Source organism: Protopterus annectens, chromosome 6.part0 (genome assembly GCF_019279795.1).
Source record: "Protopterus annectens isolate FY-2018-M chromosome 6.part0, PAN1.0, whole genome shotgun sequence".
NCBI lineage: Eukaryota > Metazoa > Chordata > Ceratodontiformes > Protopteridae > Protopterus > Protopterus annectens.
In genome coordinates, this window is record NC_056737.1 from 1064980105 (window position 1) to 1064997425 (window position 17321).

Sequence of the window (17321 nt, forward strand, 5' to 3'; positions counted from 1 at the left end):
AATTACAGGCACTAATGGCAGTGGAACCTTTCCTCATTTTCCACCAGGACAGGGTGTCTTTAAGAACTAACCCTACGTTTATGCCAAAGGTGGTATCAAGTGTGGCTCTAAACAAAACTATTCACTTGCCAACTTTTTATCCAAAACCACAGAATGAAGGGGAGAAACTACTGCATTCTTTGGACATTCACAGGCAGTTATGCTTCTACTTGGAAAAACCAAAGCTTTCAGAAAGTCTGAGCAATTATTGGTAGCATATGCTGCAGGAGCACAGAGAAAAGCCATTTCAAAACAGACTATTTCAAAATGGATAGGACATTGTATACGTTTCTGCTATACACACCATGGGAAACCTTTACCTAACAGCATTAGATTTCACTCCACCAGGGCAACAGTCACTTCAACTGCCTACCTCAGAGGAGTTCCCACCAAGGATATTTTGGAAGCAGCAACATGGAGTTCTGTGCATACCTTCACCAAGCATTACCATTTGCCTTTATACTCCAAATCCAGAGCTGGCTTTGCCACTGCTGTGCTGCAGGGCCTTATAGCCACCCCTAATGCCTTATAGAACCAGCCACCCTACCTCAGCTTTGGGATTCCACCCAAGTGTAATGACTGCAGCAGTGTAACACGATGAACATAGTACAGTTTTGTACCTACCATAAATGTAGATGTTTGAGTGTAAACACTGCTGCAGTCCAGGTTACCCTCCCTCCTTCCCCTCTAACTTGCTGGTACGTACCTATGTCTTCCACCCTTTACTACCTATGGGGAGTAATTGCTGGTAACTGAAAGTTGTTGTTTGCTTTTCTTATGTATACTTTACTAGCAATTTGAATTGCCTACCTGTTTGGGGGCACCTGACATCTGGGGCAAGAAAAACTGAAGAAAATGGCGTCGGCTGCATCTTATATACCCCTGTCGCACTGACGTCAGGGAAGAGGTGACAGCAACCGACGCCGGACCAAAACTTTGGAACTCAGGCCAACTGGGGAACCGCCTGACGGCAGGATAACCCAAGTGTAATGACTGCAGCAGTGTTTACACTCAAACATCTACATTTATGGTAGGTACAAAACTGTACTTTATAGCCTGGTAGTGCAGGGGTGCTTTCTGCTGCCTTGAACCAGGTCTTTGTTACAGCACAAATGTCGATGTTCTCCATTTTAAGGAGTGCTTCGAGCTAGTGCATTTTGAGATTTAGACTTCTAACGTTGAGCAGCATAACCCTCAGATTGCATTTGTTTGTAGCTGTTATGGTGGTAATTTGGTCTTTGGAACACCACCTAAAAAGGCATTATAGGAGTGGCAAGAGCCTTGGCCAGTATCCGAAAGCCCAGGGGTGACAGATGCAGGCCATCTCTGGCAAAGCATTGAGGTCTGTCATTCATGTCATCCCAGGCAGACAGATACTGGATCCCCTTAGAATGACACCCGAAACTTAGCCAGCTGTTGAAATCAATCATCTTCAGCTTGTACTGTGGTATCATTCTGGTTGATGGTAGGATGCTGCTCAGGGCTAGGGTCATACCCGCCTGGGCTACATAATCTGAGAGCTCCTTCATGTCTCTCTTCATATAGTCCAAGGAGGTACGTTTCATGTCATTCACACCCACATATACAATGACAGAGTCATATTTGTACCTGTTGTTGAGGGACCTGAGTGCGTGCGTTATCTGGTGGATCCTGACACCTGACAGGCAGCTGACTGTTACTTTCTCCTTATTCAGCCTAGTGAGTGGGGCATTAGTGTGCCTCACTATCGAGTCACCTATGACTAGGGTGTTGGGCATGCTGTTTTACCTTACGGGCTTTGGATGAGTGGCACACTGTTTAGGAGAGTTATGTGTCTCGTGATTAGTGTTGTGTTGTGGTGGTCGAGTGCATTTCTGCCTTGGCGGTCTCTGCTGTTTGGGTAGATTTTTATTGAGAGCCTCCATGAAGGTAGCTGTGTGGTTTGTATTTTTATATGAAGCCAGTGTTGGTGTGTGTTCTGGAGGGCTATGTGTTCCCTGTGGTGTGGTGCAAGTGTTGACCTTCTTCTCTTGACCAGCTATTCCGGTCTTGGCTGTAGAGTGCGTGGCTTCCAGTTTGTATATATAAGTGCATCTCTCACAAGTCTGAGTGTTGGGAGGTAAGAGGAGAGGGTTGTCATTTTACATAAGGCAGTTGCTGCATTGCCTCAGGATGCCCAAGTTCACCAGGTTAATAGGAGAAAGCACAGGAAACTGACCTTTAGACATGCCTGGAGGGGTGGGCATTAATAATAAGTACTGGAGCTGTTTCCTTGTAGAATGTTTAGTGTTGGTAGCACTTTTGTGTGCTACAATAATTGTTACAAGAAGTCTGGTAAAGTGCTACACTAATAAGCTAGTAAAAGTGCAGGAGAGGAGAGAAGTAGCAGATCTAAGGGAAAAATTGCAGAACAGACTTTTTGGCACTGCTCAGAAACTTACAAATAGTCCTGGATACAGTAAATCTGTATCTGGACTAGTCTAGTTACAGGAAAGGCGGGAAACAAATGCAAATGCAGGCTTTTAAACCAGAAAGTTGAAAGAGATGGAAAAACTGCCCAAATGGCTAATAAACTACAATTTCTGGGCCAGAAAACACTCCTTGTGGTAGATAGGCTACCTAGTGCGTAACTTACCACTCCCACTGACAAGCTAGAAGGCTTCCCTCCAACACAGAAAGGCTTGGGGGGCTCAAAAGCTTACAAACAGTCCTGGATACAGCAGATCTGTATCTGGACTAGACTAGTTACAGGAAAGGCAGGAAATGAGCGCAAATGCAGGCTTTCAAACCAGAAAGGTGAAAGAGATGGAGCAACTGCCCAAATGGCCAATAAACTACAATTTCTGAGCCAGTAACCACTCCTCTTGTGGTAGATAGGCTATTTAGTGCTTACCACTCCCACTGATAAGCTTGAAGGCTTATTTGCAACACAGAAAGGCTTGTGGGGCTCAGAAGCTTACAAATAGTCCTGGATACAGCAAATCTGTATCTGGACTAGACTAGTTACATGAAAGGTGGGAAACGAGCGCAAATGCGGGCTTTTAACCCAGAAAGTTGAAAGAGATGGAAGTAACTGTGCAGACGGACAATATACTACTATTTCTGTGCCAGCAACCACTCCTCTTGTGGTAGATAGGCTACCTAGTGCTTACCACTCCCACTGATAAGCTAGAAGGCTTCCCTCCAACACAGAAAGGTTTGGAGGGCTCAGAAGCTTACAAACAGTCCTGGATACAGCAAATCTGTATCTAGACTAGACTAGCTACTGGAAAGGCGGGAAATGAGTGCAAACATGGGCTTTGTATATAAATCTAAGTCCAGTATGCATACTTTCATCTTTGCAAACAATGTTCAACCGTGTTTATATAGAGAGAACTACCTACTCAAATCTAAAGTAACGGTATAAGCTGTTTTACATAATCATTCATTTTATTTTTTTTATATTTTTCTAAACAATTTTTCCATTATGGTCATAACAAAAGGTTATGTGTAAGAACTTTATCAGTATGTGGCTCTGTATTGCCTCATTTACCAATTTTTCTAAAACAGCATAAACTTTTGGCCTGTATTTAAAATGTAAATGTTTTGAAATCTATCTTTTTTATTGTTTTATGTCTTTGTCATGAACTATTTTTACTATTTGTCTTCATTCAGATAAGGTGGTGGTATGCCTTTTGCCACTTTTTTGAAATGTTGTCCTTACAAATGCCAGCAAATGACCAGTAGGGGGTATTGTTTCCTTTTAATACGTGTAGTTAAGAGAGCATTGAGTAACATTCTGTGGGATTCAGAAGGAATCCTGTGAACTAACATTGCTGCTGCTCCACAGGGTAGTTTACATGATCATTTAAAATCTGATTCAGAAACAAGTTGAGCCACAATCTGGACAGCCTTATTGTTGTCTAATTTGCATATCTCTGATTCATGTCTAATTACTGACATTGCTGTTCATGTTCATAAGATCATAGGAGGTCATTAGGCTGTTGGCCCTGAGGCCCTAATAAGCCTTGCCAAGAGTTTAGCCCATGTTTAGACAAATCAGCACCCAATGCCCCTGTCCAGCAGGGACATGGATAGAATCCCAAAGGTATATTTTCTGTTTCCCATCCAGTTACCCAGGTTGTGCTTAAAAAGGGATAAAGAGGTACTCTGCTTGATGTGGAGAGGGAGTATATTCCATAACTGGTGGAGTCTCTGGGACACAAATCTGTACCGCCAACAAGTCTTGTTGATGTCACAGACCAGGTTGAGGCTGCGCTTGCTGGTTACTCGAGTGGAGCTTGACTTGCAGATGTGCAGCAGTCCCATAAAGGTGGGGTCCGTAATTGCCTTGTATGCCAGACAGAGGTCACCTCTGATGAGTCTGTATGAAACTGAGTAGTGGGATAGGGCTTTTAGCCTATCTGTGTATGGTAGATGTTTGAGGCCCTGGATTCTCATGGTGAGGAACCTCTGTGATCTCTCCAGCTGCTGCATGCCCTTTATGAGGTACTTGCCAAAAGGGGTGTTGTACTCAACAGTGATGTTATGACCTCATTGTCACTGGCTAAGATACCCTTACTTATGAGGTGGGCCATGTAGAAGGCTTTCTGTACAATGGAAGCAACATGGTGGTCAAAAGTCAGTTTGCTATCAACCTGGGTGCCCAAATCCCTCACGACTTATTGAGTGCTTAGGACGTTGTTATTAATGTGGTAGTTTGTGGGGACATCACTCTCCCAAAAGGGGATGATGATGCATTTTTTGGTATTCAGCTTGAGGCCATGTTTCTGGCACCAGTCATTTGTCTGAGTGAGACCCTCTTACCTTCTTGGAGGATGTCCACATCACTAGAGGAATTGATGACAGCACCCAGCTTGCAGTCATCTGCAAACTTGGTCAGCCATAGCCCACTGGTTTTGGCCTGCGCCACAGAAAAGTATATTCCAAATAAGAGGACCCAAGACCGAACCTTGGGATACACCGCTTGTTATGGGTCTACTGCTTGAGGTGGCTTCCCCTATTTTGACTACGTGGGTTCTATCATTGAGCCAGTTTACTACCCATCTGGTAACATATGGATTGATGCCTAGTTGAGAGAGTTTATCTGTTATGCCAGAGTGGGGAATAGTGTCAGAGGCTTTGGCCAGGTCAAGGTAGGTGGTGTGCACTGTCTTCCCCTCATCCATGGCTTTGGTGACTGTCTCAAAGAAGTCAACCAAATTTAGCAGACATGACCTCCCCTTGACAAAGCCAAACTGTGTGGGATCAAGTGTTTAGAGGTTGCCAGTGTCCTTGTTAATGAGATCCATGATAATCCATTCCATGGCCTTGCAGAGCAGGCTAGTTAGGCTGATGTTTGTATAATTTCCCGGATCAGTGGAGCTCCACCTTTGTGTAAAGGGATGACAGTGGCTGTCCTCCACTCAGCTGGGACGAAGTCAGTACTCAGGCTTTGGTTGAATAGGGTACCTAATGGTGCTGCAAGTTCCTGGCTGAGTTCATGTAGGATGCAGCCTGGGATGTTATCGGGTCCCATGGAGGCTGTATTTTTTGCCTTTGAGAGAGCAGTGATGACCTGTTCCCTAGATATAAGGGCAAGGGGAGAGGTACTGGGGATGTCCTGATTTATTGATGGGGGGACAGAGGGGTAAAGGTTTCGCTGAATCTGTCAGCTAACAAGTTTGCTACATCTATGGGATTTGTATATGTGGTGTTCTTGACCAACCACCAGTTCAGAACAGATCTGGGTGCTTCCTTTGAGGTTGTGGACATATGTGAAGAAGGCCTTATAGTTGTCTCTAGTCGATGTGGCCAATTTGGACTCAAAGTTTGCTTTGGAGGATTTCACTGGTGCTCTTATTTGGTTGTTCTGGCTAAGGAGAAAATGCTTCCAATTGGGCACCTGCTCCTTCTTGGTCCTGGACAGCAATTTTTTGTTTTGTTATAAAGTTTATTTATTGCAGATTTCCACCAGACAGGTTTTTTATTAGTCCTGTTGGGTATTCCTGATTCCATGCATCTAAATAAAAGCTTGTATAGTGCTTTGGTGTAGTTTTGGATATTAGTGCCAGTTCTTACAGAAGGAGAGGGGGCTGTGAAGCTGTTTTATACTTTCCCTCAGGAGGCTGTAATCAGCTTTGGAGAAGTTTTTATGTCTGATCCTAGCTAGAGGGGGGGGGGGGTTTGGGGAGATGGTGACATTGAAAGTGACTGCTTTATGGTCGGATCTTACCAGAGAGGATGATGCTATAGGGATGCTGCATTGGTTACTCATGTTGGTTAATACCAAGTCTAAGATATTATCACCCCTTGTAGAGGTATCAACTAGCTGTTCCAAGGCATTTGCATTAACAAATTCCAGGAATCTCTGGGCATTTGTGTTCTGGCATGAGTAGTTCTATCAGTCTTTGTTTGGGAAGTTAGTCACCCAGGATCAGGGTAAAGGGTTGAATCTTGATAGATTCGAACAGGTCCAAATAGGCAGATTGGGCATCTTGAGTCAGATTTGGGGTCTGGTAGCTAGCTATGATTTGAATAGGGGTCTTGTCAATGGTTAACTGCACCTGGAGTGTCTCCTGTGCGTCATATTGTTTGACCAACCTGGAGGTGTGTATGTCCTTAATGTATATTGAAACTTCACCTCATTTGGCTTTAATGCCCACAGTTTATAGTCTGAATGTATGATAGAATGAGTAGCCAGCTAAGGCTGTGGGGTGCTCTCCGCAGCTTTGAACCAGGTTTCTGTGACTGCACAGATGTCAGCATTTTCTAGGGTTAGGAATGCTTGCAATGAGTGCAGTTTCATGTTTAGACTCCTAGCGTTTAGCAGCATGACCTTTAATTTGTGTTTTCTTGAAATTTTTGTGTTGTTAGTTTTAACCTCATTAGTTTTCCTAAAAAAGGCATTATAGGGGAGGCAAGAGCCTTTGCCAGAAGCCTGAATCCCAGGTGAGGCAGATGCAGACCATCTCTGGCAAAACATTGTGGTCTGTCAATCATATCTTCCCAAGCTGTCAGGTACTGGATCCCCCTGGAATGACACCAGAAACTAAGCCAGTCAGTCATTTTCTGTTTGTATTGTGGCATCTTTCTGGGTGACGGCAGAATGCTGCTTAAGGCGAGGGACATACCTGCTTGGGACACATAATCAAGCGAGCTCAATCATGTCTCTCTTCATATAGTCCAGAGAGGTATGTTCCAAGTCATTCACGCCAACACGGATTATGACAGAGTCATAACAGTACCTGTTGTTGAGAGACTTGAGTGCGTGTGTGATATGGTGGATTCTGGCACCTGACAGACAACTACCCGTGACCTTCTCCTTAACCAGCCTGGTGAGAGGCACATCTGTGTCTCACGGTGGAGTCTCCTATGACTAATATGTTGGGTTTATGGTGAAGCCTTAGTGGTTATGAGACACAGGTGTGTGGACTGCACATGGTATGTGGTGTGGAGGGCTGTGGCGATCGCATGTGTTTTTGCCTCGGAGGTCTCTTTTATGTGGGTATGTTTATGTGGAGGTCCTCCACATATGTAGGTGTGTGTTGTGTACATGTGGGTGTTTGAGGTGTAGTGATTGTGTTGAGAACCTTTTCAGTGCCAGATATCCTGGCTTGAGGGGGAGAGAGCTTGGACTCTAGGTTCCTAATGTAATTGCATCTCTCACAAATTGTGTTCCTAGGTGTTAATAGTAGATGGTCGTCCATGTACATGAGGCAGTTGCTACACTGTTTCAGGTTCCCATATCAACCAGACTGGCAGGAGAAACTGTAGGAAATTGTCCATCCATATTTGTCGGAATCTGAGGGAGAAATCCCACGGAGAGCTAAGTGCTTAAACCAACACTAAGAGCTTAGAATAACACTTAACAATTTAGACAGGCTATAAACAAGCAGGAATAAATGCAAAAGAAAAGATGCAGTTGAACACTTGGGCAGCAAGTAGCAGGAAAAAGCAAAGCAACATGAAGTAACAGAGTAGTAGGAAGAAACACAAATTAGAAAATATAAGCAGCTGAATAAAGTGTCTTTTTTAATAAAGTAAAAAGGGAGAGAGCAGGAACAGAAGGTAATTCAAGGTTAAGGGACTAAGGGTTTGGGCCTTCCCAAATGATCTCTGTCTCCACTCCACTAGCGCGGTAGTGTGCCCAAGCTGACCAGGTCCCTGAAACCATATATACGATTTAAAATAAAACCTACACCACCTAAAAAGAGGAATACCCACTCCCCTTGATTACTGAAGCCCGCGGAATCCTCTCCAGCAACTGTGCTGTGCTATTAAAACAGAGCAAAGTCCCTGAAACCATATATATGGTTTAAAATAAAACCTACACCACCTAAAAAGAGGAATACCCACTCCACTTGATTACTGAAGCCCGCGGAATCCTCTCCAGCAACTGTGCTATTAAAACAGAGCAAAGTCCCTACAACCATAAATATGGTTTAAAATAAAACCTACACCACCTAAAAAGAGGAATACCCACTCCCCTTGATTACTGAAGCCCGCGGAATCCTCTCCAGCAACTGTGCTATTAAAACAGAGCAAAGTATGTGTTAAGTATATAGATTTTAAGCTGTCCTCCTAGCCTATTAGTGAGTATCTACATTGTAAGGTACCTGGTCAGCCACAACACGTCTCTGTACACCCCACCTCTTACCCCCTCCTCACTCACTACCTGTCCAGACTCGTTCCTTGTTACCTACTTAAGTATCACTTGATTAGTCCTGACCACTTTTAGCCCCTATCTCCCCTCTCAAGCTACTACTAGTCTAACCCCTACTCCTGATCACGTTCTGTTCTCTCTCCTTACTCTGTCTTCTTACTACCACATAGCCTCTCCCCACCACTCACCTCTATCTGTACACTCCCCCCATTTTGTACTTCCTAGCCACACTAACTCTCATCTACTCTACTTCCCCCACTCAGCTCTCCATCAAAACAAATAGCCCTGTAACTATACTTCCCCCTCTCTAGTCTTATATTTTGTTCTATTCCTGCTAGTAGATTCCTTCAGAGCTCTGTGCATAAAATGTTAAATCATATCCACTATTTCTAGACACTAAAGAGCTCTGCCCTGCTGAAAAGCCTTTCTCTGATTGTTTTTCTTCTCTCACCGTGCCTCTTCCACAGCAGTGCTAACCCGCTCCGCTCACTTCACTCCCCTACCCTACCCCCTTTCCCACCCACCCCTGGGACTCTCAAACTTATACGTCTAGACCACACCCCCATCAATTCTCACCCCCAATTATCCTGTTACATCACTCCATTCAACTATAACCCATATTTCAACCACCAAACCTCCTAGCAATCAAGCACAACATTTATCACTACCACCACACCCACAACATCTACACCCTAACTTACTCACCAATTTTACTTCCAAATCAACTTTATCTTCACACTAATTCAAACATGTATAGCATACAACACCCCCTTCTCCATAAACTTTTATTTTATCAAGCAATTTTACTTCCAAATCAATTTTATCTTCACACTAATTCACACGTGTATAGCATACAACACCCCCTTCTCCATAAACTTTTATTTTGTCAAGCAACTATCTCCATCCTACTTCTGCTCTCTATACTCTCTTCCTATCACACCCATCTAAATATCACTTTTCCACTCCCGTGGCAAACCAAACCCATAACTTGTCACACACAACTTCTAAACTCTATTACAACCCCCAACTCTACATCCTTTCTAACCCAGTCTCTCTATTATAACAAATTAACAATAAAAACTAACACCCATACCTCACACAAGTTATCTAAAATTCTAAATAAACTCACCAAACTATACTTAAACTTACTCCTAAAACTCTCCTGCTGTGGAGACATTCACCCAAATCCTGGCCCTACCTCAACAGAAAAAGCCAAAATAAAGCTACCAACCTCCCATTTCTACAAGCCCAAAGCATCTCTCCTCCTCCTAAATATCAATGCAAGAAGCATACCAAACAAAATACATGACCTGCATGCCTTGTTAGCACTATACAAACCTGACATAGTGGTACTAACAGAAACATGGCTTAAACTTGATCACCACAATAACGAGATCATAGCCCCAGGTTATGATATCTTGCATAAAGACAGGACAGGGAAAAAGGGTGGAGGTGTAGCAAGTCTATTCCAAAGCCACCTCTCATTAGAACTACTTGACTATAACAATGAAGAAATCAACAACGTAGAACTTATCCTAGCCAAATTTAAATTAAACCCAAGCAAACAAATAATCATCGCAGGGGCATATATACCCCCAGGTAACAACATTCCCATTATGGAAAACATGTTAAGTTGGTTGTCACTCTCCCTCCCTTACGAAACAATACTACTAGGTTACTTTAACATAGATTGGGCCAACTGCTCCAAAGATTATCCCTCAGAGCATATCAAACTGTACGGGTTCTCCCAAATAATCACAACCCCCACTAGGACAGACAAAACAACCAAACGTCAATCCATTTTGGATTGGATTCTGGTATCTCACCCCACTTTTGTACATCAATCTGGCTGTTTACCTGACAGTCTAAGTGATCATCAACCCACCTACCTAATTAGGAGCAAGACCCAACACCTACCCAACCTACCTCTACTAAAAATAATATTCAATAAAAAAAGCTTCAGAGCCAATGACTTTAATAAAGCACTAAATTGCTGCAACTGGCTCCCTCTTAAACAACTACCTCTCAACGAAGCTGTACAGTACTTTAGCTCTACCTTCCTACATATCCTAGGCCATCATGCCCCTACTAGATCCATTAGGACAAAAACCCACCAAGCCCCATGGCTCACCAAAGAGACAAAAAAGATATTGAAAGAAAGGGACAAACTCTGGATAGCTTCCCACAAAAATTCAAACACTATCCTAAGGTCAAAGTATACAGAACTACGTAATACAGCCAAGAGACTAACTAAACTAGACAAGTCCAACTATTACAAAAACCTACAGGATAAATATAGCCATAACCCACATAAATTCTGGACCTCCATTAATAGACTACTTCACCCTGGAAAAGTATCCACTCCCACCCCTGTACTGCCAAACAACCAAGATGATATTCCTACTCAATTTAATAAAGTCTTTACAGAAACAGTTAAAAATCTAGCCAATACCCAGAAAAATAATGATACCCCTATACAATCTTCTATCGCCTATAACAGTCATACAAAAAATAACTTCTCTACCTTTTCCCTATAACCAGTGTCCACTAAAATGGTTGCAAACCTCCTTAGGAAGCTAAAACCAACTACACTAGCTGCCCATAAACTCCCTGCAGATTTCTTTCAGATAGCAGCAGACACCATATCCTACCCAGTGTCAATTCTTATTAATAGATCAATCTCAGAACACAAAGTTCCCACCCACTGGAAAATCTCCCATATTGTCCCTCTGCATAAAGGTGGCAACTCCTTAGAGCTAACCAACTATTGTCCAATTGCCACACTATCACCCTTATCAGAAATTCTAGAAAGAGTTGTCCACTTGCAACTAATGCAATATCTTCAGCAAAATAAACTACTATCCAACTCCCAACACGGCTTCAGACCCTCCCACAGCACAACCACTGCCCTTCTATCCTATACCAATACAGTCAATCACTTTAGAAACCAAGGTCTTTTCGTATCTTCCATCTTTCTCGACTTATCAAAAGCCTTTGACATTGTTAACCACAATCTGCTCCTCAATACTCTATCTAGTCTCAATATTTGACCCTCCACCATACTCTGGTTCAACAGCTATTTATCAGAACGCCAACAAGCAGTTCTCTGGCAAGAAAAACTGTCCCCCCTCTTACCAGTTTCCATAGGAGTCCCTCAGGGATCAATCCTTGGCCCACTGCTGTTCTCCCTCTTCACTAACGACATTTCTTCTTCACTACCCACTGCTACAGTAGTTCAATATGCTGATGACACCACCATAACCTGTGCTGCCCCCAGCATTAAGGAACTACACACCATCTCCCAATACAACTTTACCCTAGCAGAAACCTGGTGTACTAAAATACAACTTCTTCTCAACCCAAAGAAAACCAGACTAATACTATTCACCCCTGGCAGATCATCCAACTCAGACTATAACCTCACTATAAACTCCAAAAACAATGTTCAAATCACACCAACCAACCACACCAAACTACTAGGAGTTGACATTGATAACCACCTAAAGTATGATATCCATATAGCACAAACCATCAAAAAGGTCAACCGAAAACTGGGTCTGTTCTATAGAAATAAAAAGTTCATGACTAATCAGACCAAAGCCACTATTGCAAGAAGCCACCTCCTCTCTATCCTTCTCTATGCTTCCCCTATCTTAACTAACCTTCACCTGACTGAACTTCACAAAATGGAATCATGCTACAACAAAATTGCCAAATTTGCAACAGACTCCTCAAATAGATCCCATCACTGTCTTTCCCTAATGCAACTCGAGTGGCTGGAACTTCCTCAGCTACTTGGACTCAATCAAGCCATAGTTGCACATAAACTCTACTACTACCCTGAAAAAACTCCTGCCCTCCAACAACTAATTAAGCCCTACACCACCACTAGAGCCCTGAGATCTAGCAACCAAAATCTCATTCAAGTAATTAGACATAAAAATGAAGCAGGTAAATCTCTCTTTGCCTGCACAACAGCACAAACCTGGAACTTACTCCCAAACTGTATAACTAGCACTACTTCTTGCACCCATTTCAAACACCTCTTGAAATCCTACTATTCTAATATCTGGCTCTGCTCTTGCTATACCCCAGGGTGGCAATATCTATGCTCATTTGCAAGGACTATGCTACACTACAACATTTTCCTTTACTGAGCTGTACTGCTATCCCACAGATTCATCCTAACATTTCATCAATCTAACAGCAGTAAACATTCCAACACTTGTACTGTTCTGTACTATATCCCTTACCTGAAAAACACTCTAATCCATTTCTAGACTAACACAATACCTAACAGAGCTTATCTTACTCTCATCCTACCTATACCTTTATCCTATTTTATGCCACTGTGGGCATTTATTTACTTCTCGGTTATACTAAAGCATAAATGTATTACAACTTTATATTTACTAATCTTTCTACAAAAAAAAAAAATAAATTTTTTATATATATTTGTATTATTTGTACTAATTGTATATTCTACTAGAGTACTGACTGTATATTCTACTAGTGTTATCACATGCCATGTAAATGGTCCTCTGTACTACTTATAAATGTTAAGAATTGCTTTGTACTGTTTTAATCTAATATTGTATTGTATCATGGAGCTTTTCTCCCCGGGCCTCCGCTGAAAATGGACCTGTGTCTAGTTGGACTTCCCCGGTTAACAAAAATAAAATAAAAAATAAAATAAAAATAAAAATAGGTAGGTAGAATGAGCTAAAGAGGTGGTACTGGGAGGAGTGTCCCAGATCAAATTTAGAATAGGGGTGGGCAACTGCAAGAGCCACCAACTTTAAGAACACAACAGCAATAGGGTTTGAGGGTGGAAAAAAAGTTTTAGCACAGATCAGAAAACAATGCCAGCAAATATATAAATAATTCAGTCAAGCAAAAATAAAGACATTGCAGAGCTCTGAACAAAGGGCCAGAAAATGTACTTATCAGCGTTATATTTCCAGTTTGTTTCAGAAGCACTGTTAGTCAGAACACAAGGAGATTGTAGCAATGATGTTGGCACAGGTACTCCCTTTGTTCATTCTCCCATGCATATGCAAGCAACACACTCAGACATCCTCACATACATAGGCATTTACTGTACATATCACACACTCTCTCTCTCACAGTTAAACACATTTACCTATTCATCCATACACACACACTTGTCCCTGCATTATTGATCCCCTGACCTGCTACTGCTACTGCAATCATCCAGGCAGACATAATCTCTCACACAGTCATCTTACACCATTTATACCTCAACAGACATGCACAGACACGTACACCTGCACATGCTTGCATACTGTCTCTCTGTCTTTCTCTCTCTCTCACACACATCCCCCACCACTACTCTGAACTTCCAAATACTTAACAGCAGCATGAGATCATCTGTTGAAAATAATAGCAGAATGCAGCATTTTGGCCATGTCAAATGACACGGCCAACCATCCTAATTTACACAGCTGAATGCTTTTCTGAATTGTTTTGTTGCATAAATGCCTTTCCACAAGCATTTCTGGGAGGCAGTATGTGGCTAATTAACATTAGCTGCTTCCCAGAATGCTTCATTAGGATTTAACATGGCTATGTAGGGAGCCTATCTCGGTGATTTTGCCGATTGTGTAAAATCACTGCAGTTCACTTCTCTCTGATTCAGAAAGGGTTATTTAGTGGCTGGCCACTCATGTTAGGGCTTATTTCTCATGGTAGCCCTTTTTAAAAACTAACCACCATCTTTCTAAGAAGCAAAAATTTATCTAAATACAGTGTTTGACAAAAATCTTGAATTTTCTCCCAAAATATCCACTTGAAGATGTACTGTTATAAATATAGATGATTATGATTGGGTCATTATTCAAGACTTGGATGCCAAGAAATTCACCTGGGGAGTGAAGCTCAAGAAGTGAATCTTGACAGCAACATTGAGAACATATAATACAGGATTACAAGTTCTGACCTACTCATAATTCTTTGCATTGCTTTGAAATTTATCTTCTCCATGTACTCTATATTAATCAAAAATAAGATTTAAAAAAAAAAAAAGTGCAATATTTTGTTTCAGCTTTCAACATCAGTAAAGCAGTGGGGAAATGGTTGATGTCCTTACGTATTCCCCATGTAAGGAAGCAGTTGTAATCAAAGTACTGTGTGCATTTTAGCAGACAGCAGGCAGAAACGGGAGTTGAAACAAAGCTATTTCATGCCCAGCTGTTGCTATTTACTGGTCAGTGTGGTCTGCTTTTAATGCAGATCTAACCTTAACAACACAAAGGGGATGCTTAACAGTTAAGCATCCCTCTAAGCATTAAGATGGGGTCTTTTGCAGTAACAGCACTGAATCAGGATGTAATTTAGCCACTTTTTGAGGTAATCATGGCACTCCATGTACTACAGTATTATTCCAACTGCAACTATCAAATGACGTCTCAAAAACTAGTTATTTAATTAATATTTGCTGTTTTATTTGATGTATAAAATGCTGTGTGTATAATTTTCCATGTGAAAGTTTTTAAGAATGTTGCTGATGTTTTTGCTGAGTCAGTGTTCAGCTTCAGTGTATCCATAATCATTATTTTGAAAAATAAATTTCAAAATTGATTTTAACATTTTCTTTGTATTCAGTTAATAATTTGTCTAAACGTGATATAATATGGACATGTTTTCTTAATCATTGTATAATATTCTGTGCATATATTCTAATAGCATTTGGTATTTTCTCCAAGTTATTTATCTTATTCTCTTGAATTTTTCCATGAATGAAATGTGTTATTCCTTGAATATCTACTGGTCTTCTCGAATACACACACACACACACACACACACAGTGTATGTATATATATATATATATATATATATATATATATATATATATATATATATATATATATAAACACACACATACACACTCATGTTAATTATGTCTCTATAAATTGTAGTTGTATATTTTGAAACATTTCTACCAAACCATAAAATTTTCTCCTTCCATTTTACCTTTTTTTTCTTTATTAGTTCCTACTATCAAGCATTTTTTCACAAAATGGTTACTTTAAAAATATCCTGTTTTTTAACTTCACTGTGTTCATAAATAAGATGTCGTGCAATTAATAAAATATTTTCAATTGACATTTTCTAATATTATACATTAATATTCAGTTAACTGAATCAAATTATTTTTCAATGTGCAAATTAAAAGTTGTCATTTTATATCTGTTGATTTTAAGATTTATTTCTGCATAATTCTTTTATTTCTGTTATGCTGCCTTCCTTTGTCTTTTTTCATTTTTACCACAAAAGTAAAAAAACATCTAGATCATCAAGCTGACCATTTTCTTTCTGTTTTCACAGGGAACATTTAGTAGTCCAGCAAATCTGAAGAAGACTTTTAAGGTAAGATAATTATTGCTTATAAAATTAATTGCATGCCAACCTGAATGTCTATGGTACTGTTGCAGAAAATGTCTTTATCATATACTTTTTGCTTAATATGCTTCAGAAGCAAACAAGAATATGTGATGAACAAACTAGAAAGATGAGGTCACTGATTTTGCAGAGACAGGAGCCGTATAGAGTCCATATAGGTGGAAGGATGGTACAGTGGTCTAGTAGTAGTGCTGTCGCCTCACAGCAAGAGGTTCTCTGGTTCAATTTTCGGCTGGAGTGCATTCTGTGTTGAGTCTGCATGTCCTCCCTGCACTCGTGGGTTTCCTCTGGGTGCTCCGGTTTCCTCCAATATTACAAAGACTTGTGTCTGGAGCGTTTCTCCCCAGGCCTCCGCTGAAAATTGGCTTAGTTCCAAGTCAGACTTTCTCTGTAAACAAATGTTAATAAAATAAGCATATATAGTGCAGATTCCAGGTCATTTCAAAGATACTGATAATGCAGATGGAAATGGACTGTGTGAGTGATATATATCCACAGACTTACTTTCTGTAGATTACAAAAATTGAGTGAAGAAGAAGAAATAAGGCTTTTACTTGCACGTTTTACAAGAAGGACTAAGCCATTAAGCAGGTTTGTATTTTGCCTATCCTGTTTATCAGAAGCAGTTCTTCCTCTTTTAGGCCTGGCCTTTTTGCACATTTTCTCTATTTTATTTTCATGTTAAAAATTCATTGATTCAAAATATATGAAAAATTAGAGCATGAAGAAAGCCCATTTGATTTGAAGATCAGCACTGCCCTTGGGTTATGCCTAATCTCAAAATCCTCATAAAGACAGGAAATGACACTAGAAAAAAAAAATAACACAGCTGTCTAACAAATCTTTGAACTTCACAATGGGGAAGCTAAATCTACTTATGTTAGGCCTAAACAATCCTATATGGCGTCTCAACTCAGACACTTTTGTATAGTAATCTGAGACATTTCTTACTTTGTTAAAAACATCTATAGTAAATCAATACCCAGAATGGACCCCAATTGCCTTCATAATTTAAAAAAGATTTATTTCTTCCACTGATGCTGGTCCCCATTCTCTCCAGACATGTACCATACATGACAATGCCGTTGGTACCCAGCAACCAACTCATACACTACTCCCTTCACTGTTGCAGTCAGCCATTCCCATCTTCTAAGCAGTCACCTCAAAATTTGTGAAGCAACTGAGAGAAAAATTAGAAAGAAAATCAAACCCCAACCAAAACAGTATTCACCCATCC

At 40.9% G+C, this 17321-nt stretch overlaps 1 protein-coding gene across 1 annotated transcript in view; it reads left to right on the forward strand.

The window, feature by feature from the left end:
* Positions 1-17321, forward strand: part of VIPAS39 (VPS33B interacting protein, apical-basolateral polarity regulator, spe-39 homolog) — a 1635849-nt gene that overhangs the window by 1354291 nt on the left and 264237 nt on the right. The window contains exon 16 of the mRNA XM_044074687.1: positions 16010-16051. Within this exon, the coding sequence (XP_043930622.1) occupies positions 16010-16051 (42 nt within the window). The remainder of the gene's footprint in view (positions 1-16009; positions 16052-17321) is intronic.